General features: G+C 37.6%; 1 protein-coding gene across 9 annotated transcripts in view; it reads right to left on the bottom strand.

Annotated features, from left to right (window-relative positions):
• LOC132116496 (pro-neuregulin-1, membrane-bound isoform-like) overlaps positions 1–15,472 on the bottom strand; it is a 172,466-nt gene that overhangs the window by 22,478 nt on the left and 134,516 nt on the right. For 7 of the 9 annotated variants that reach the window (XM_059525382.1, XM_059525381.1, XM_059525385.1 and 4 more), the window contains exon 3: positions 14,692–14,813. In XM_059525382.1, coding sequence (XP_059381365.1) covers positions 14,692–14,813 — 122 coding nt within the window. Of the gene's footprint in view, positions 1–4,159; positions 5,519–14,691; positions 14,814–15,472 lie in introns of those variants that run through there. The other 2 variants (XM_059525386.1, XM_059525387.1) reach the window with 1 other exon arrangement.

Raw genomic sequence — 15,472 nt, forward strand, 5'->3', positions numbered from 1 at the left:
CGGTCATTCAGAAGCATGGCTTTTCTTACCACTGCTACGCTGATGACACGCAACTCTACTTCTCAATCCAACCAGATGACCCGACGGTAGCTGCTCGCATTTCAGCCTGTCTGAGTGACATTTCTAGCTGGATGAATGACCATCACCTTCAGCTTAACCCTACGAAGACAGAACTCCTGGTGATTCCAGCTAACCCATTGCTTCATCACAACTTCTCTATACAGCTGGGTTCGTCAACCATTACTCCTTCGAGGACAGCCAGAAACCTAGGAGTTGTGATGGATCATCAGTTAAGCTTCACAGACCACATTGCTACAATGACCCGGTCCTGCAGATTTCCCTTATACAACATTAGGAAGATTAGACCCTTCCTGTCAGAGCAAGCAACCCAACTTCTTGTCCAAGCTCTTGTTCTCTCCAGACTGGACTATTGTAATGCTCTCCTGGCTCTTCCTGCATGTACTGTCAAGCCTCTGCAATTGATCCAGAATGCAGCAGCAAGGGTTGTCTTCAGTGAGCCAAAAAAAGCTCACGTTACTCCTCTGCTCATCAGGTTACACTGGCTACCAGTAGCCGCTCGCATCAAATTCAAGGTACTGATGCTAGCCTACAAGACGACCACTGGCATGGCACCAACATACCTAAACTCACTGGTTAAATCTTATGTGCCCTCCAGAAGTTTGCGCTCTGCAAGTGAACGACGCTTTGTGGTGCCATCTCACGGACCTTTTCTGGACTGTGCCGAGCTGGTGAAATGACCTCACAATCTCAATTCGTACAGCTGATTCTTTACTCATTTTCAAGAAACATCTAAAGACTCATCTTTTTCGACAGCACTTAATCAACTAATACTAGCACTTTTCCTTTTCTTGTCTTTCCATTTATTAAAAAAAAAAAAACAAAAAAAAAAAAAACTGGCTAACTGAGACTTGTCATGGCACTTGTATACTGTTGTTGTTCTCTTGTTGACCTGACTGCTTCTATTGTTCTCATTTGTAAGTCGCTTTGGATAAAAGCGTCTGCTAAATGATTAAATGTAAATGTAAATGTAAGAGTAAGGCAGCAATACTGAGTTGGTCCACATACGTTTACAGCTAGGGCTACATGTTCTATCAAAATTATTGAAACATTGTTAGTCAGCTGATCTGCTGTCTGTTATTGATTTAGGCTGAAATTTCTGCATTCCCATTTCAGGCCTGGACAATTGATCACAGTGCTCACAGTGGGAGGGTCTTTGAGCTTCCCAGCAGAACTTGATTCAAGCAAAGTGTGCATCTGCAGCTAAATGGGTGCAGTGGTTAAGTGAGGTTGTGAAGATCGAGTCATTGAAGAGCTCTGGCTGTGGTCATGGTGCCCACCACATCCGGTCTGAGCAGAAATGAAGTCTGGTCAGAATAATCTTAATTTTCAATGAACGAAGCTATAAGGGACATATGTACAGTGCCTTCAGTGGCTTGGACTGGGCTATACATTGAAGAAGTAATGCGTCCAGCTGACACACACACACACACACACACACACACACACACACACACACACACACACACACACACACACACACACACACACACATAAATTCATAAGTTCATTAAAGGAATAGTAGTCCTGCACAGCTCTTCAAATCACAATAAATGTGATGTTCAGCCTGACTAGGGTGAGTTCTCTATTAAAAATATTCCTCTGCTGAAATAAATCAATATCTGCATGATAATGACCCCTGACCAGTCCCGGTTCTATGGTGGTGCTAAGCACCCTCAAACAAAATCAAAAGCACCCTCAGTTAAAGCTGTATCAATGGCATTTTATTGCAGATATGGCAAACTATACAGTGCGTTATGGTTTGTGCTTAGGAGATTGATTTCTGTTTCAACGTGTTTTCGCAGCATTGAGCAATGTAGCCAATCACAGACATATCTGTTGATTTCTTGAATCAGAGTTAAGTTAGAATCCACTTCTATTTTTTTTTTTTTTTTTTTTGAAGTTTTTTTTAGGTATTGTGTTCAGCATAAATCATCTCAGTACAGGGTTGTAGATTATGCTGGGGATGTGCTCACACTGAGGTTTTCGAAAGCCAGTGTGAATAAATACAGATTTAAATAAAAAAAGACAGGATAATGATCTGATGTTTTATTCGGACCCAGACTAAAGCAAGATTACGCTCTCGCTCAGAAAGTCATGCAAAGAAATTCCTAATATGAACAACAGCATCCAGCTATCCTATATGAAAACAGTTGTTTTCACAGAAAAACTTGAAATTTTGGAAACATGAAGACATTAAACATACGATTGCGACAATATATGTTTTTTTCAAGTCATCTCCAACAGGTAATAAATAAAGTCTATGATCAATGCAGTGCTAATTGACATAGCATTTATCATGGTAAAGAAACTACGTATTATGCCTTATTGTGTAATGAAAAAAGTGTTTGTAGTATATAAAAAAAACATTATTGTTTGTTATAGTCCAGCATTTATATTATATAAATGCCAATTAAAAGCTAGAAATTAGAGAAAAATTAAAGTTGCCTATACAATCAGTCAAAAGTTTTTGAACAGTAAGCTTGTTAATGTTTTTAAAAGAAGTCTCTTCTGTTCACCAAGCCTGCATTTATTTGATCCAAAGTACAGTGAAACAGTAACATTTAGATATATTTTTACTTGGCTATTTAAAATAACTGTTTTCTATGTGAAAATATTTTCAAATGTAATTTATTGTGATTTCAAAACTGTATTTTTAACATCATTACTCCAGTCACACAATCCTTCAGAAATCATTCTGTTATTCTGATTTGCAGCACAAAAACTAAACATTTATTAATATTATTATTATGTTGAAAACAGCGAAGTATAATTTTTTCAAGTTTCTTTGATGAATAGAAAATTCTGAAAAACAAATCTGTAAAAAGTATGGATTTCTATAATGCACAGTATTTTCAATTACATTGACTCCAAGGGACTTCTTTATAAAACATAAAAAATCGTATTTTTCAAAAACTGTTAACTGGTAGGTTATATAGTTTATGGAAATGTTATTTTGTAATGTTATATATATATATATATATATATATATATATATATATATATATATATATATATATATACATTTCTGTCACCCTCACTTCTGAAAAGATGGCTACACCCCTGTCTCATTATAACAAAGTGTTGATGCAATGTAAATAAGAGATTTGTGTCTCTCTCTCTCTCTCTCTCTCTATATATATATATACACACACACACACACACACACACACACACACACACACACACACACACACACACACACACACACACACACACACACACACACACACACACACACACAGTTACAGCATCCTCACTAATTTAAGAAGCACCCTCAGTGATTTGATTCTGGAGTCGGGCCTGCCTCTGACCTGCAGATACATGTGCTGCATCATTATTAGACTGACTTCAGGAAACTAGAAGTGCTAAAAGTGTCAGAGATACAAGAAGAAACAGGAGAGAGAAAAAAGGGAGGGAGATCTGAGATCCGAGAGTGGATGTCTGGCAGTCCTCCAGCCGTTATAACTCTTCAAGCTCTCAAAGTCACAGTAGAAAGCAGATAGTATTACTGATGATCATCCTTCTCTGGAAGGGTATCAGCTAGTCTTTGTGGAGACTCTGACCTTGAAATGGAGCAGAGGCAATAGGAAGTGTCCTCCTCTCACTGAAGCAATGATGCATTATCATGCACTTTTGTGGCGTGACTGGGGTCTGATATAACTCGTGTGGGCAGGTAACCGGTAGTATTGTTTAGATTTGACACAATAATCGTCAAGCAGCTTCAAAGGTCATCTGCGTCACTACCAACGCACATCTCTGGTAGTTATACTGGGCTTAGTCAGTGGAGTGTGCTGCACAACTGACAAGATGCAACACGTCTACTTTGAACTTGCATTCTACACAAAAGCACTCACATCCGGTTCTTACCTCACTATGAAGCATTGCCTAAATGTATAAACAATTAATGTTCTTTGATCCTGTATGAATGGACAAATTATATTGACAGGGGTTTACATAACTATTTTGATCATTCAATGCAGAGACCTATTTTGAGCTGTAACTAGACCTGGACCTAAAATGTTAATATGCATATGCAATCCCAAAGTGCCTCTATGACATGAACACAGATTGTACTTACAGGTCACTGGAACAATATCATTAGATTCCAGAGTTTGTGATGGATACTGGTTTGCAGTGCCATTCTGGAGGGGTTTGAAGGTGCTCTTGGGGCTGGGTGGAGACACAGAGTTTGTGTGGACAGTCACTGCTGCAGTGGGTGTAAAAACTGGCACCTTCGATGAGTGCACCTCAAAGGTTTTGGCTGTAGACTCCCCTTGCACAAAAATCTTGGGCTGTCCGGGGAAAGACACAGTCGTCGGAGTGACTGTGGAAGGTGAATTCTGAGTGAAGTCTGAATATATTATAGGATCCTGTCCGATGCGCTTGAGATCAAGGTGGGTCGGTGGCTCGTATTCAAAGATCTTGTCCACAAAGACCCACTTGAGGCCGGCGGTGCAGAGGGCCAGACTTAGCAAGCAGGCTAGGATGGGCAGGATGCAGATTTTTTCTGAGCGGATGCAGTTACTCACACGCTCCAGGTCGAGACACACGCAGCATGCGGCCACAGGCAAAGGCACGCATCCCAGAGGAGCACGCTCGGAGCTATCACTTCCCCCCGCCACGTCCTCCTCCGCTTCCTCGGGCGACTCTTTCGTGGCGACCTCAGACAAGTCATCCGAAGGAGCCTCTTGAGATTCTGGTCTGGCAGAGACGTCCTCCGCTTCTGACTTCATCTCTCTCCCTCGTTCTGTCTCTGAGAAGCAGCTGCACAGTCCTCCTCTAATGCTGCGGCAGGCATGCTGCCTCGTAAAGTGTTCTTTCCATTATCAGATCACCAGCCAGGGGGAAGGGACTCGGACACGATGCTCAACAGCCTAACCTCGTTAATCAAGAGGAAGATGAAGACTTCCGTGGTTCTAATTTCTGTCACCCAGGTTTGTTCTCATGGTCTCACAGGCAGAAGTCTACAAATAAGGCATATGCTGTGGATGCAGGCGTGTGAGGGTGGATCCCGTCTCAGAGAGTCCCGGAGAGAGCACAGCACTCACCTGGGGGCTGGGCTGGAGGAGAGGGCTGGCATCACTGGGCTGCAGCTCATGCTTTCACACTCTGCCAGCTGCTGCTGAAAATGACTGAATCATCCGAAGCAGCTGGTGCTTGTCCGTTCAAAGCGCAGACTCTATGGAGCAGTCAGTAAAGACTTGAGCACAGAACCAAACGGAAGGATGAGTAGATGGGAGTGAGGAGTGAGGACACACACCCCTTCTTTTACCCCTCCTCTTTCTCTCTGTTCTTATATATCACACAAAAACACAGGTTCTGTCTCTCGCTGTGTATGCCGTCTCGATCCTTTCACAATATGAACATTGAGCAGAGAGTCAGGGAAGTCTGTGCTTGATCCAATTAGGAAGAACAGCAGCGAATGAGACAGTCTCTCTCTCTCTCTCTGTCTCTCGCTCTCTCGTTCACTTATCTTTCTGCCATTGATTCTGCTGTGGATGAGGATAGAGTTGTATCACACATCGTGATGGGCTGTTTCTTAGGGGAATATGCCACTATTGTTTCTATTAGTGGTCGAGTTAGTGTTTTTTTTTTTTTTCAAAGGCTTATAACTGTTACTGACATCTAGAGTGAGTGATGGCAGATATAATGTTAGTATATATGCATGGGTAGCTGATGCTTAATGTGTCCACAAACATTTTTTTTAGATTACATATTTAAAATTTATATGAAAGTGAAAAATGTGTTTACCAGAGAAAAAAAGTTCAGGTTTTTTATTTATTCAAGTTTTTTTTTTCATTTTTAATGATATTTTGGTTTTTAATAGTAGCACTGTCATGCAACAAATTCATTTTTAAATTTACAATTATTCTAAGTACAGTACCTATTATAATATGAGCCCATAAAAAATGGCTGGCATAATAATTATACAATAATTCACACACTGCTGTCTAAAATAGTTTTAGGTGAAATATATCACATAAAAGGACAATTTCATATAATATTACAAACCAATGATATTTGAGGTATTGCTGAAACTTTTCACAAAATATGTTTTTAATTTTATTTTTTTATATAGGCATGTATGCATTTTAAAAGATTATTGGTAGATACACAAGGAATTACCAAAGTTATTATATTTTAAATATGATCTTTCCTCAAAAAGGCTTTGGTGCTGCTGATAATAAATGAGAATAAAATATGAATGGAAATGTTTCATGAGTCTTTCAAAGCATCATTCAATCAAATGCCTGTTTTTTAATCACAGAGCTGATTTTTAAAGGCTAAATTGATTTGTTTGAGTAATGTTGGTATACATTCAGTCTGCTCTTTATTGTTGTATAATCGCATTTGTCTGTACATGCTGTAGGAACGCTGACTCAGGGGCCGAGAGATCGCAGGCAGCTCAGAACCCCCATCCAGGACCAATAAATACTGCATGAGGAAAAGACTCCATAGGGAATACTGCAGCCACACCGGAAATCAGCGTGCTTTAATATAATGAGATGTATTCTTTAAACGTCAATTATGCCAACACACCATATAAGAACAAGGGCTTCTCTAATTAACTGTTTTTGTCACTTTTAGTTGTTCATAAGTTGTTCATTACTAGTCCTTCATTGCCATTAGATTAATTCGCTTCAGTGATCTCAAGATGAAGCCAATTTCACAGTTGATAGTGTGATTCACGTTTTAAGCCATTATATAATATGGAATGATGAAACAGGTTAATATATTTAGGCACCTTGAAACTAAATTTAAAAATATTCAATTTCAAAAGCACTCAAGAAAAACAAGATAGTATATTCTGCATTAAAATAATTAAGCCTGTTTTTGTTAAAATTATTTTTTCGGTCGTATTCCGTATTTTCCATTTTATATTTTCATGACAATAAGGTCCCCCCACAAATTCTCATTACTTTAACACTTTCAGATTTGTCAACAATGACAATTATCATCATATTTCCATTAGTATAACACACACTTTCTTATCTTATCAGTTTAAATAAATGGCATTATTATTTTATTTAATTTTTTTGATTTACAGTATTGAGCGTTTTTGAAAGTTAAAATGTGCTTAACTGTCATGAAAAACTTTCCTAAAACCTGTCTTAATAGCCCTAGTGCAATACAATTAATCTTGATTTTTGGGGTGGAATATGACTTGACAGGTTTCGTGAGAGTCTCCAAATCTAGTGAGTTAACCCAGACAGAGGCCATCTGTTTAACAGATTAGTCACATTTAGACTCATCCTTGACATCGTTACTGTCTATGTACGTTTTTACATTATAAGATCTTTAAATGATGTAATTCAAACTCACTCTTTTTTGCACTCAAGCATACACATTGCTTTCCACTAATATTAAATAAGCCCTCAAACACTGATGTGGGCTGATGATTTTTTACCTTTGTCAGATGAGCTGGGATTAGTGACCACGCAACATGTGGCAACAACCCCCGCAGGGGTAAATGAGGCAGATACAGAGGGGTTTAAGTCCCTCTTAAATCTGTTAAGCTGTCCCACATCTTACTGCCATTAGGCTGGGATTCAGATGTACACGAGGGTGTGTGTATGTGTGTACGGTCATAAGGTCAGGTCAACAGCCCCTCACTCTCACAGAAATGGAAATGGACTGTCATTGAATGGACAGATGTTAACGTCCTGCTTGACATACCAGTAACAACTATAAGGACCTATGATTTTCACGATGTGGAAAACACAGACCGAATCATGGAATCCAGTCATAACAACGGAATTCACAGTTTAACGCGGAATGTCACGAATTTGTAAAATTTCCAATTAATTAATCAAAAGTAGGTTATTACACTTAAATCAAATCGCAACATGGACTAGTATCTGCAACTATTAATCCGAAAAGTTGATTTAATATATGAATCCTGCATGTTCTCCGTATCTCTGTTAATGAATGGTGCAGATGCGCGGCTTCATTTACTACACACATGCTGAAGCACAGGTGATGCTCGCCGTGATTTCAGCGTCTGCTGTCTCACTAGATGAGGACGTAAACACATGAACAACATCTCCAGAACTGCACTGAGAGTCACTTCATGAGCATTTGACCGTTTGATTTGAGTAAAACTAGTGTCATATTACATACATAGAACTGTAAAGGTATTCATGACAACCCGTCAAAATAATGGTTTGATTTGAAGACATTGTGCCTATTACTATTTTTCAGTAGAATGTACATATAGCCTTCAACTACTACTACTACTACTGCTACTAAAATGAAACAAACATAATTTTTCAAAGGAGTAATCACAAAACATTTCTTCCATGATTTAATTTTAATAGTAAATTCCCTTTGTTTGCCCAAAAATAAAGTTTGCTTAAATTGGAAAAAATAATCAAATGGAATTAAGGAAAAAATAAAATGGTTTTCATAGGACCCTACGAAAAAGCCATACACGCGCCTTATAAAAGGAAGATTTACATGTTTCCAAACACAATTTAGTGACTGCTGTGATATGAAAGAGTCGCTACTGTTCATCTCTCTGTACACAGCACCCACAGAGACCAACTATTAACCTTACTTTACGTGTTTCTGAAAGTTACTCCTTAAAAAAGCTACCTACAAAGGCTTCAGGTTTTTTTTTTCAGTGGACAGTGTTACAGTGTTAATACTGAGTATATAAAGATAAAATCTACATACTAAAGGGAAATGTTATGTCTATACGGTATAATGTGGAAAAATGACAACAACAATGAAAAAAGGAGAATAACAAATTTACTATTCATTCCATCAAATGACATAATGGTTATAGATAGCAAAACCTTATTCTTTTTTTTTATATTCAAAGGACATTGGCATAATAATGTGAACTAGGTGCAAAAAAAGCATGACAAAATGAACCAAAACATTATTTTCATTAAAAGATCTGTTTGATTGGGTGCACTAAAACAAAACGCATAAGTGTTTGTATTATAAATAAATAAAATAAATACTAAATATTATTTTATGAATTAATATGGTATCAGTATAAATAGTATAATAAAACTATGAACAAACTGACAAATTCAAATATCTGACCTGCTAAATGCAAGTATCAATGGAGTGAAATGAGAAATGATTCTAAATCCTTCTAACAGGAAGTTGAAATTATTATTTATGTTTTTTTTATAAAAAATTGGTAATTCGAGATCTGTGCTGAAATAATCTCTGCTCAGTAAGGTGAAACAGCATCGGTTCGGCAGGTGATGGGTTACTGGTGCATTAGGAGATGAGACACTTTTTATTCCAAACACATCAAGGCAAGAGTTTTATTACCAAATGCAGAACAAGGTCTTGGGCAGCAATTCAATAACGTTGCCTTTCTCTGCTGATGCACAAACATTGAGGAGCTTTTAAAGAAATTCTCTTTTGCTGTCACTGACCATTGAGACACAGCGCTGGGTGGCTGGAGTCAGACACAGTGACACGTCTGACCGTGTGTTAGCGTCTTCACCTCCAACAGCCCGCCCGACTGGTGCCGCTGCCGCAGGATCATCCATCTCTCTCTCTCTCTCTCTCTCTCACACACACACACACACACACACACACACACACACACACACACACACACACACACACACACACACACACACACACACACACACACACACACACACACACACACACACACACACAGTGCCTGTGAGCCAATCAATTGTGTAATGGTGAGACAGGAATTTAAAGTAAGCATGAAATCATGTTCCTGGTCTTATTGATTCATTAGTGCACATTATTGAAATGCAAATAATCTTAAAATTATTCTTAAAATGAAAGAAAGGGGTCATATGATGCTATTTCATGTTTTCCTTTGTCTTTAGATTGTTAAAAGCTGTTTGCATACAGAAGATCTGTAGAGTTGCAAAGATTAAAGTCTCAAACCTAAAGAGATAATCTTTATAAGAAATCTCTCTTTATATCTCATCCACGCATTTGTTTAAACGCCTCGTTCAAACATGTCCCCACATATCTACGTACACAACTTTTATTCTTGCTGTAGTATTGTTGCAGACTCCTTAAAAAAAGAATTTCAGCAAAATATAACTGCCACCTCTCAAATGACTTCAATATAAAATCAAACTCTACCCTACATTGTTTCTCATCTGATGGTGTCCCATGCTACCATTCTATCATCTATTTCACAACTACAGTATCATCTTCATCTTTTTAAGTTTCATACTTAGCACTGTAAAAAAATACATATATTCTTGACCAGCATCTCCAAAAGTTTTCCTGTAAAAATATCTAATCTTTAACACAACATAAATTTGCATGAGAACAAAACTGCACAAAATATTAAGATATTATCTTGAATATTTTGTTTTGTTATTTTAGTGAACCTTTTATATGTAAAAAAAAATAAATACAAAAATATTCATTTTAGTAAATTTCAGCAACTAATTATTGTTATTTTGAATGTTATTTAACACTGCTCTGCTGGACAACTTGTATATAGGATACTACTAAACTGGCTGTTATTAAGCCTCTCAATTAAAAAACACAACTTGATCCTAGAGAATTGGTTAATTATGGACCGATCGCAAATCTCGCTTTTCTGTCCAAGATACTAGAAAAGGTAGTATCCTCACAATTATATTCCTTCTTAGAGAAAAATGGTATCTGTGAGGATTTCCAGTCAGGGTTTAGACCATATCATAGTACTGAGACTGCTCTCCTTAGAGTTACAAATGATCTGGTTGTATGTCTCTATTAGGGGTTGAACGACTTATATATTTTAAGTCGATTTTTATGTGATGAAAGTCGATTCGAAGTTGATTAGTCGCTGATGACGTCATTAATGAACAAATAAGTCTTGAGCTGTGAATAACACCTTGTGCATAGCTATGGCACAGCGCTGCGTACATGGCTATTGCTCCTACAGTATAACAGCTAATTTTTATCAGTTCTTTTGCCTTTAGGTCGTTTTATTTCTCACAGATTTCTGCTCGTTCTAAATCAGATACAGATAAAGTAGCACAGTAAAGATTACATTTATATGAATACATTAGTGAGAGCGATTGTGTGTGTGTGAATTATTTCTACATGGCAGTGTCTCTCTAGTAAGTAGTGACGCTGTGGGATTTAGTTATTAATAAATATATGCTTGAACTTTTCATTTCGTTGTTTTGTCGTTTCACAGCGTTGACAGTACATTTCTGTGCTGAATAATTCTTTTCGCGAGCGATCTGCACATGACGCACAAGCTACTGTCTATAGCTATGCTGGTTTCATCTGTGCAGGGGAGAAATTGCCCCCTGACTGAGTCTTTTTTTCTCCCAATGTTTTTTTTCTCCATTTCTGTCAACAAAGGTGTTTTGCTTCCTTGCCACTGTCACCTTTGGCTTGCTTAGTTGGGGATGCTTAATTACTGGCAATATTGTCAGCTTGATTGCATAGACACAATTGGAAGAGAGCTGAACTGGATGATGACAACACTGAATCATCAATGAACTCACTTTAAATGAAAAATTGACTGTTTGTTATTGTATTATTGCATTTTTGACAAAATATTTTCCTTTTTAATACTGTAAGTATACTTCTGTATTGTAGTATACAAGTATACAATCTGTATTGTATAAAGCAGTATATAAATTAAGGTGACTTGACTATGAAAAAGCCAAAATCTCCTGATCCTGCTGCAGTGTACTGTGCAGTACTCATCATACTGCAATTATTCATGCTGTCTGAAGGTGCAGTGTGTTCCCTATTTTGGATCTTTTCCCAAATGGATTTCAGTTGGAAGAGTGTGGCGTGACAGAGACCACTACAGACAAAGAGCTTGTCTAAATGCTACAATCTGCACTCTATAGACCACTACAGTAACAACGCAGTAACACCACATCAAACGGCTTCCACTCCACACCTACAGTTTTGTATTACCAGCCTGACTCACATCACATCACTCACATTGCTTATATTTTGGGTTAGTGATGTAAGTAACCATACAGAACAAAGTATAGCAGCTTCCTAGGCGATCCACAACACCTTATTGACTGTACAGTGAGACCTCGGCTACCACCCAAAACACTCCAGCCTACTGGCAGTGAGTTTTGCAGAGGAAAGCAACACTTACCAAAATGCATTTCAGTCTGATTGGATTTGGCCCAATTTTATTTTTTTATTTTTAATCAGCAGACCCTTACACATGTCTAGACACCGTAATTAAAACCTGACCTTTTCAGATGACCACTTTCAAAAGCATTGAGACATATGAAGGGAATGTAATGAATGATTCTGGACCCAAATTCCACACGTATGACATCTTTACTTGTCTTTGCAGAAACTCTTATCCTGCAGTACAGCTGGGCTTCACTGATTCAGACCACACAACAGACAGTAGAAACATCCACTGCATGAGCTCATGTAGCCACTGAGACAAAACACAAATGAAATTGGCCCTAAAATGTCACTCATAATTGTTTAACATGGGGCCATAATGTAATTTCAGATGTTATCTGTGCTAGTCTCTGATTATATTGGCATTCAATAAAGGAAACGTCTGTGTTTTCTTTCCACCTCCTAGCAAGATTTTTTATTTTTTTTTACATCCAGTAATGACTTGAATTTTTTAAAATCTTGTTTGACTACAGCTGCAGGTACTGAGAGTGATTTTTTTGTGAGTGACAACCACATTTAAATATGAAACAAAATTACAAAATTTTAGTTTATTTAATCCACTCTGGCCATTCGTGAAAACCATGACAACATTGCATCTTGTGACTGTAAACTCAAATTATCTATTACTACTTGGAACTTGGAACAGGAACTTACTGAAAGATTAGTGATCTATGGGAATATAATACCAGTTGTGAAATCAATTGAATGGAGAGAGTCTTTTTCCTTGAAATGGGTCAAATGAGAAGCTTTGATGAATTTGGTGGACGTATGAGGAAGTATCTAATGGTGGCCGATGGTCTCACGTTACAAGAAAGGAGCGCTTACATGGGGAACCTGAGGAGAAACTGCTCAGACAAAATCCCACAAATCAATAAAGTGTAAATGCGGATCCATACATTCAGAGAATCTGCCTTTGAAAAGGAGATGGATCTAGGATTTTGCCACATACATGCATTTGTCTGTAAGCTCTGAAAGTGCTTCTGTTCTGTGGACAAAGCTCAGCACGTCTCTAAATCATTAAGGTTAACCACAGACAATTACTGACAACCATCACTGCAGGAAAACTGTCATACAGCTCAGCATAATCATCACATCCTCACTACAAAGTCAGATTTTTAGAAGTGGGGGTCTCTAAAAGGATGGTCCTCCTCTGTTACAGTAAGTACACCTGTGTCAGAAACAAGGCTGCATGTGTTTGCATTTTATTTTGCATTTAGATCACACAGCTCTAGTCTCCACCTCCAGATCCTGGTCAGATGTGACATCTTAATGAACTCTGCATGTAGGTCTGGAGGAACCCCATTTAGCTGATATGATATTTATGAGCCACTGTTTTTTAGACTCACAAACCGCAGTTGACCAATATTGGTGTTTAATGTCTTGATACATGCACTGTATATAGTTACTACATATTTCCACGACATAAGAACAGCTGTAACTGTTGAGCACATGATTTGTCCAATGTACTATTTGAATAAGTGCATTATCTGATTATTTGAAATGCACTTCTTCAAGTTGGAATGTTCAGTGTTAACACATGACTCACAATATTTCTACTACAAAGTGGCGCAATTATGTGAACTGGGACACACATAATCTCATCTCATAAAGGTCTTTAGATATGCGTGTCAGTGTTCTTTTTTTCAACCCTTATATCGTCTAGCAGGTGAAAGTCATATGTCTGATCATTGAGCACAGTTTTTGACTAATAAGCCAATTTAATATAAGAAAACAGAAGTTCTAAAAGCAAAAAAGTACAGTGTATCTCAATTTTAAACAAGCATGAACCTACAAAACTGGTCAAAACCACCTTATTCGAAGAACTTTGTCTATTGCCCATTAGTCTGGACACCAGCTAATTAACATCTGCTTATCTAGCTTTTTCAAAACCTTTCTGTTGAAACTATTATGTGAAATTCTGAAACTTTATAAATCTTTAAGGGTGATTCACCATTCAACATGATTCATACATCCCATCACAATTGATGAAAAAAGCTCCAGGCAGTCTTATTTGCACCAGTGGTGAGGCCAGAAATCTCCTTTTCTGTACCTCTATCCCATGACATTATATGGGCTTATGAATTAATAAAAAATAAAACATTTAGGGTAACTATACCTAACTTTGAAAAGAAGAGAAGCTATTAATTTTCAATATAAATAAATACAAATACCTGAATACTACTTAATTTATATAACTGTCAGTTATATAATCCAATTAACCAGAATGAGTTGACAAAGCTACATGCTGTATGAGAGAAAGAGAGCACCATTTATCACGATTCAGACTTTCCTAAGCTACATAAGGTTCGCTTAGAAAGATCAGGCAGTTTTTATTCGATTTTTTCCAGTATATTCTGGCAGCTTGGATTGGGTCGTATTGCCATCATTCAGGGTAGACCAGTGTCACCATGCGCCTATATAGCCTCACCACTGATTTGCACATGATTGATTTCAATACTTATAAAAAGGATGCATTCTTACTTTTCCTGATGGTCAGGCTGGCTGTAGTATTTGTTTTTCCAAGGTTGTTGACTGCTTCACAGGTGTATAAACCAGCATCTGCCTCTGTGGACTTCCTGATCAATAGTTCAGATATTTTCCCCCTGTAGAAATTTACATAATGTTGCTTTTTTATATTGCTTCTCAAAAGTCCAACACTGTCCCAACTGAACATACTTGTGTCATTAAGAAGTGAATTTAAAATTAGAATTTCAGTATAACATAATGTTGATGTACTGTATTTGTATCTCAGCACAGGCCAGTTTGGATTATACTGGGTCCTTATTTATTTTTTTAATCACCTAGCACACATATTATACACATGGAAGATATCTGTTCCTGAAAATGCAAGAATAACATTTCTGACTCAACATTCTATGAAGCCAAATCTTCATTCAGCCTGAACAACATATATAGTCATGTTTTTTCTTAGGGATACTCCAGCCCAAAATAATGTTTTTGTCATTAATCACTTACCCCCATGTCGTTCCAAAACTGTAAAAGCTTAGTTTCTCTTTGCAAAACAATTTAAGATATTTGGGATGTAAACCGGGGGGCTTGTGACTGTCCGTTAGACTGCCAAGTAAGTTAAACTGTCAAGTTCCAGAAAACTATGAAAAGCATTGTCAGAATGGTCCATGTGCCATCAGTGGTTCAACTGTAACATTATGAAGCGACGAGAATACTTCTTGTAAGGGAAGAAAACAAAAATAAGAGTGTAATTTATTTGGCAGTCAATGGGACAGTCACAAGCCTCCCGGTT

The sequence above is a fragment of the Carassius carassius genome, chromosome 35 (genome assembly GCF_963082965.1).
Source record: "Carassius carassius chromosome 35, fCarCar2.1, whole genome shotgun sequence".
In the NCBI taxonomy this organism is placed as follows: Eukaryota; Metazoa; Chordata; class Actinopteri; order Cypriniformes; family Cyprinidae; genus Carassius; species Carassius carassius.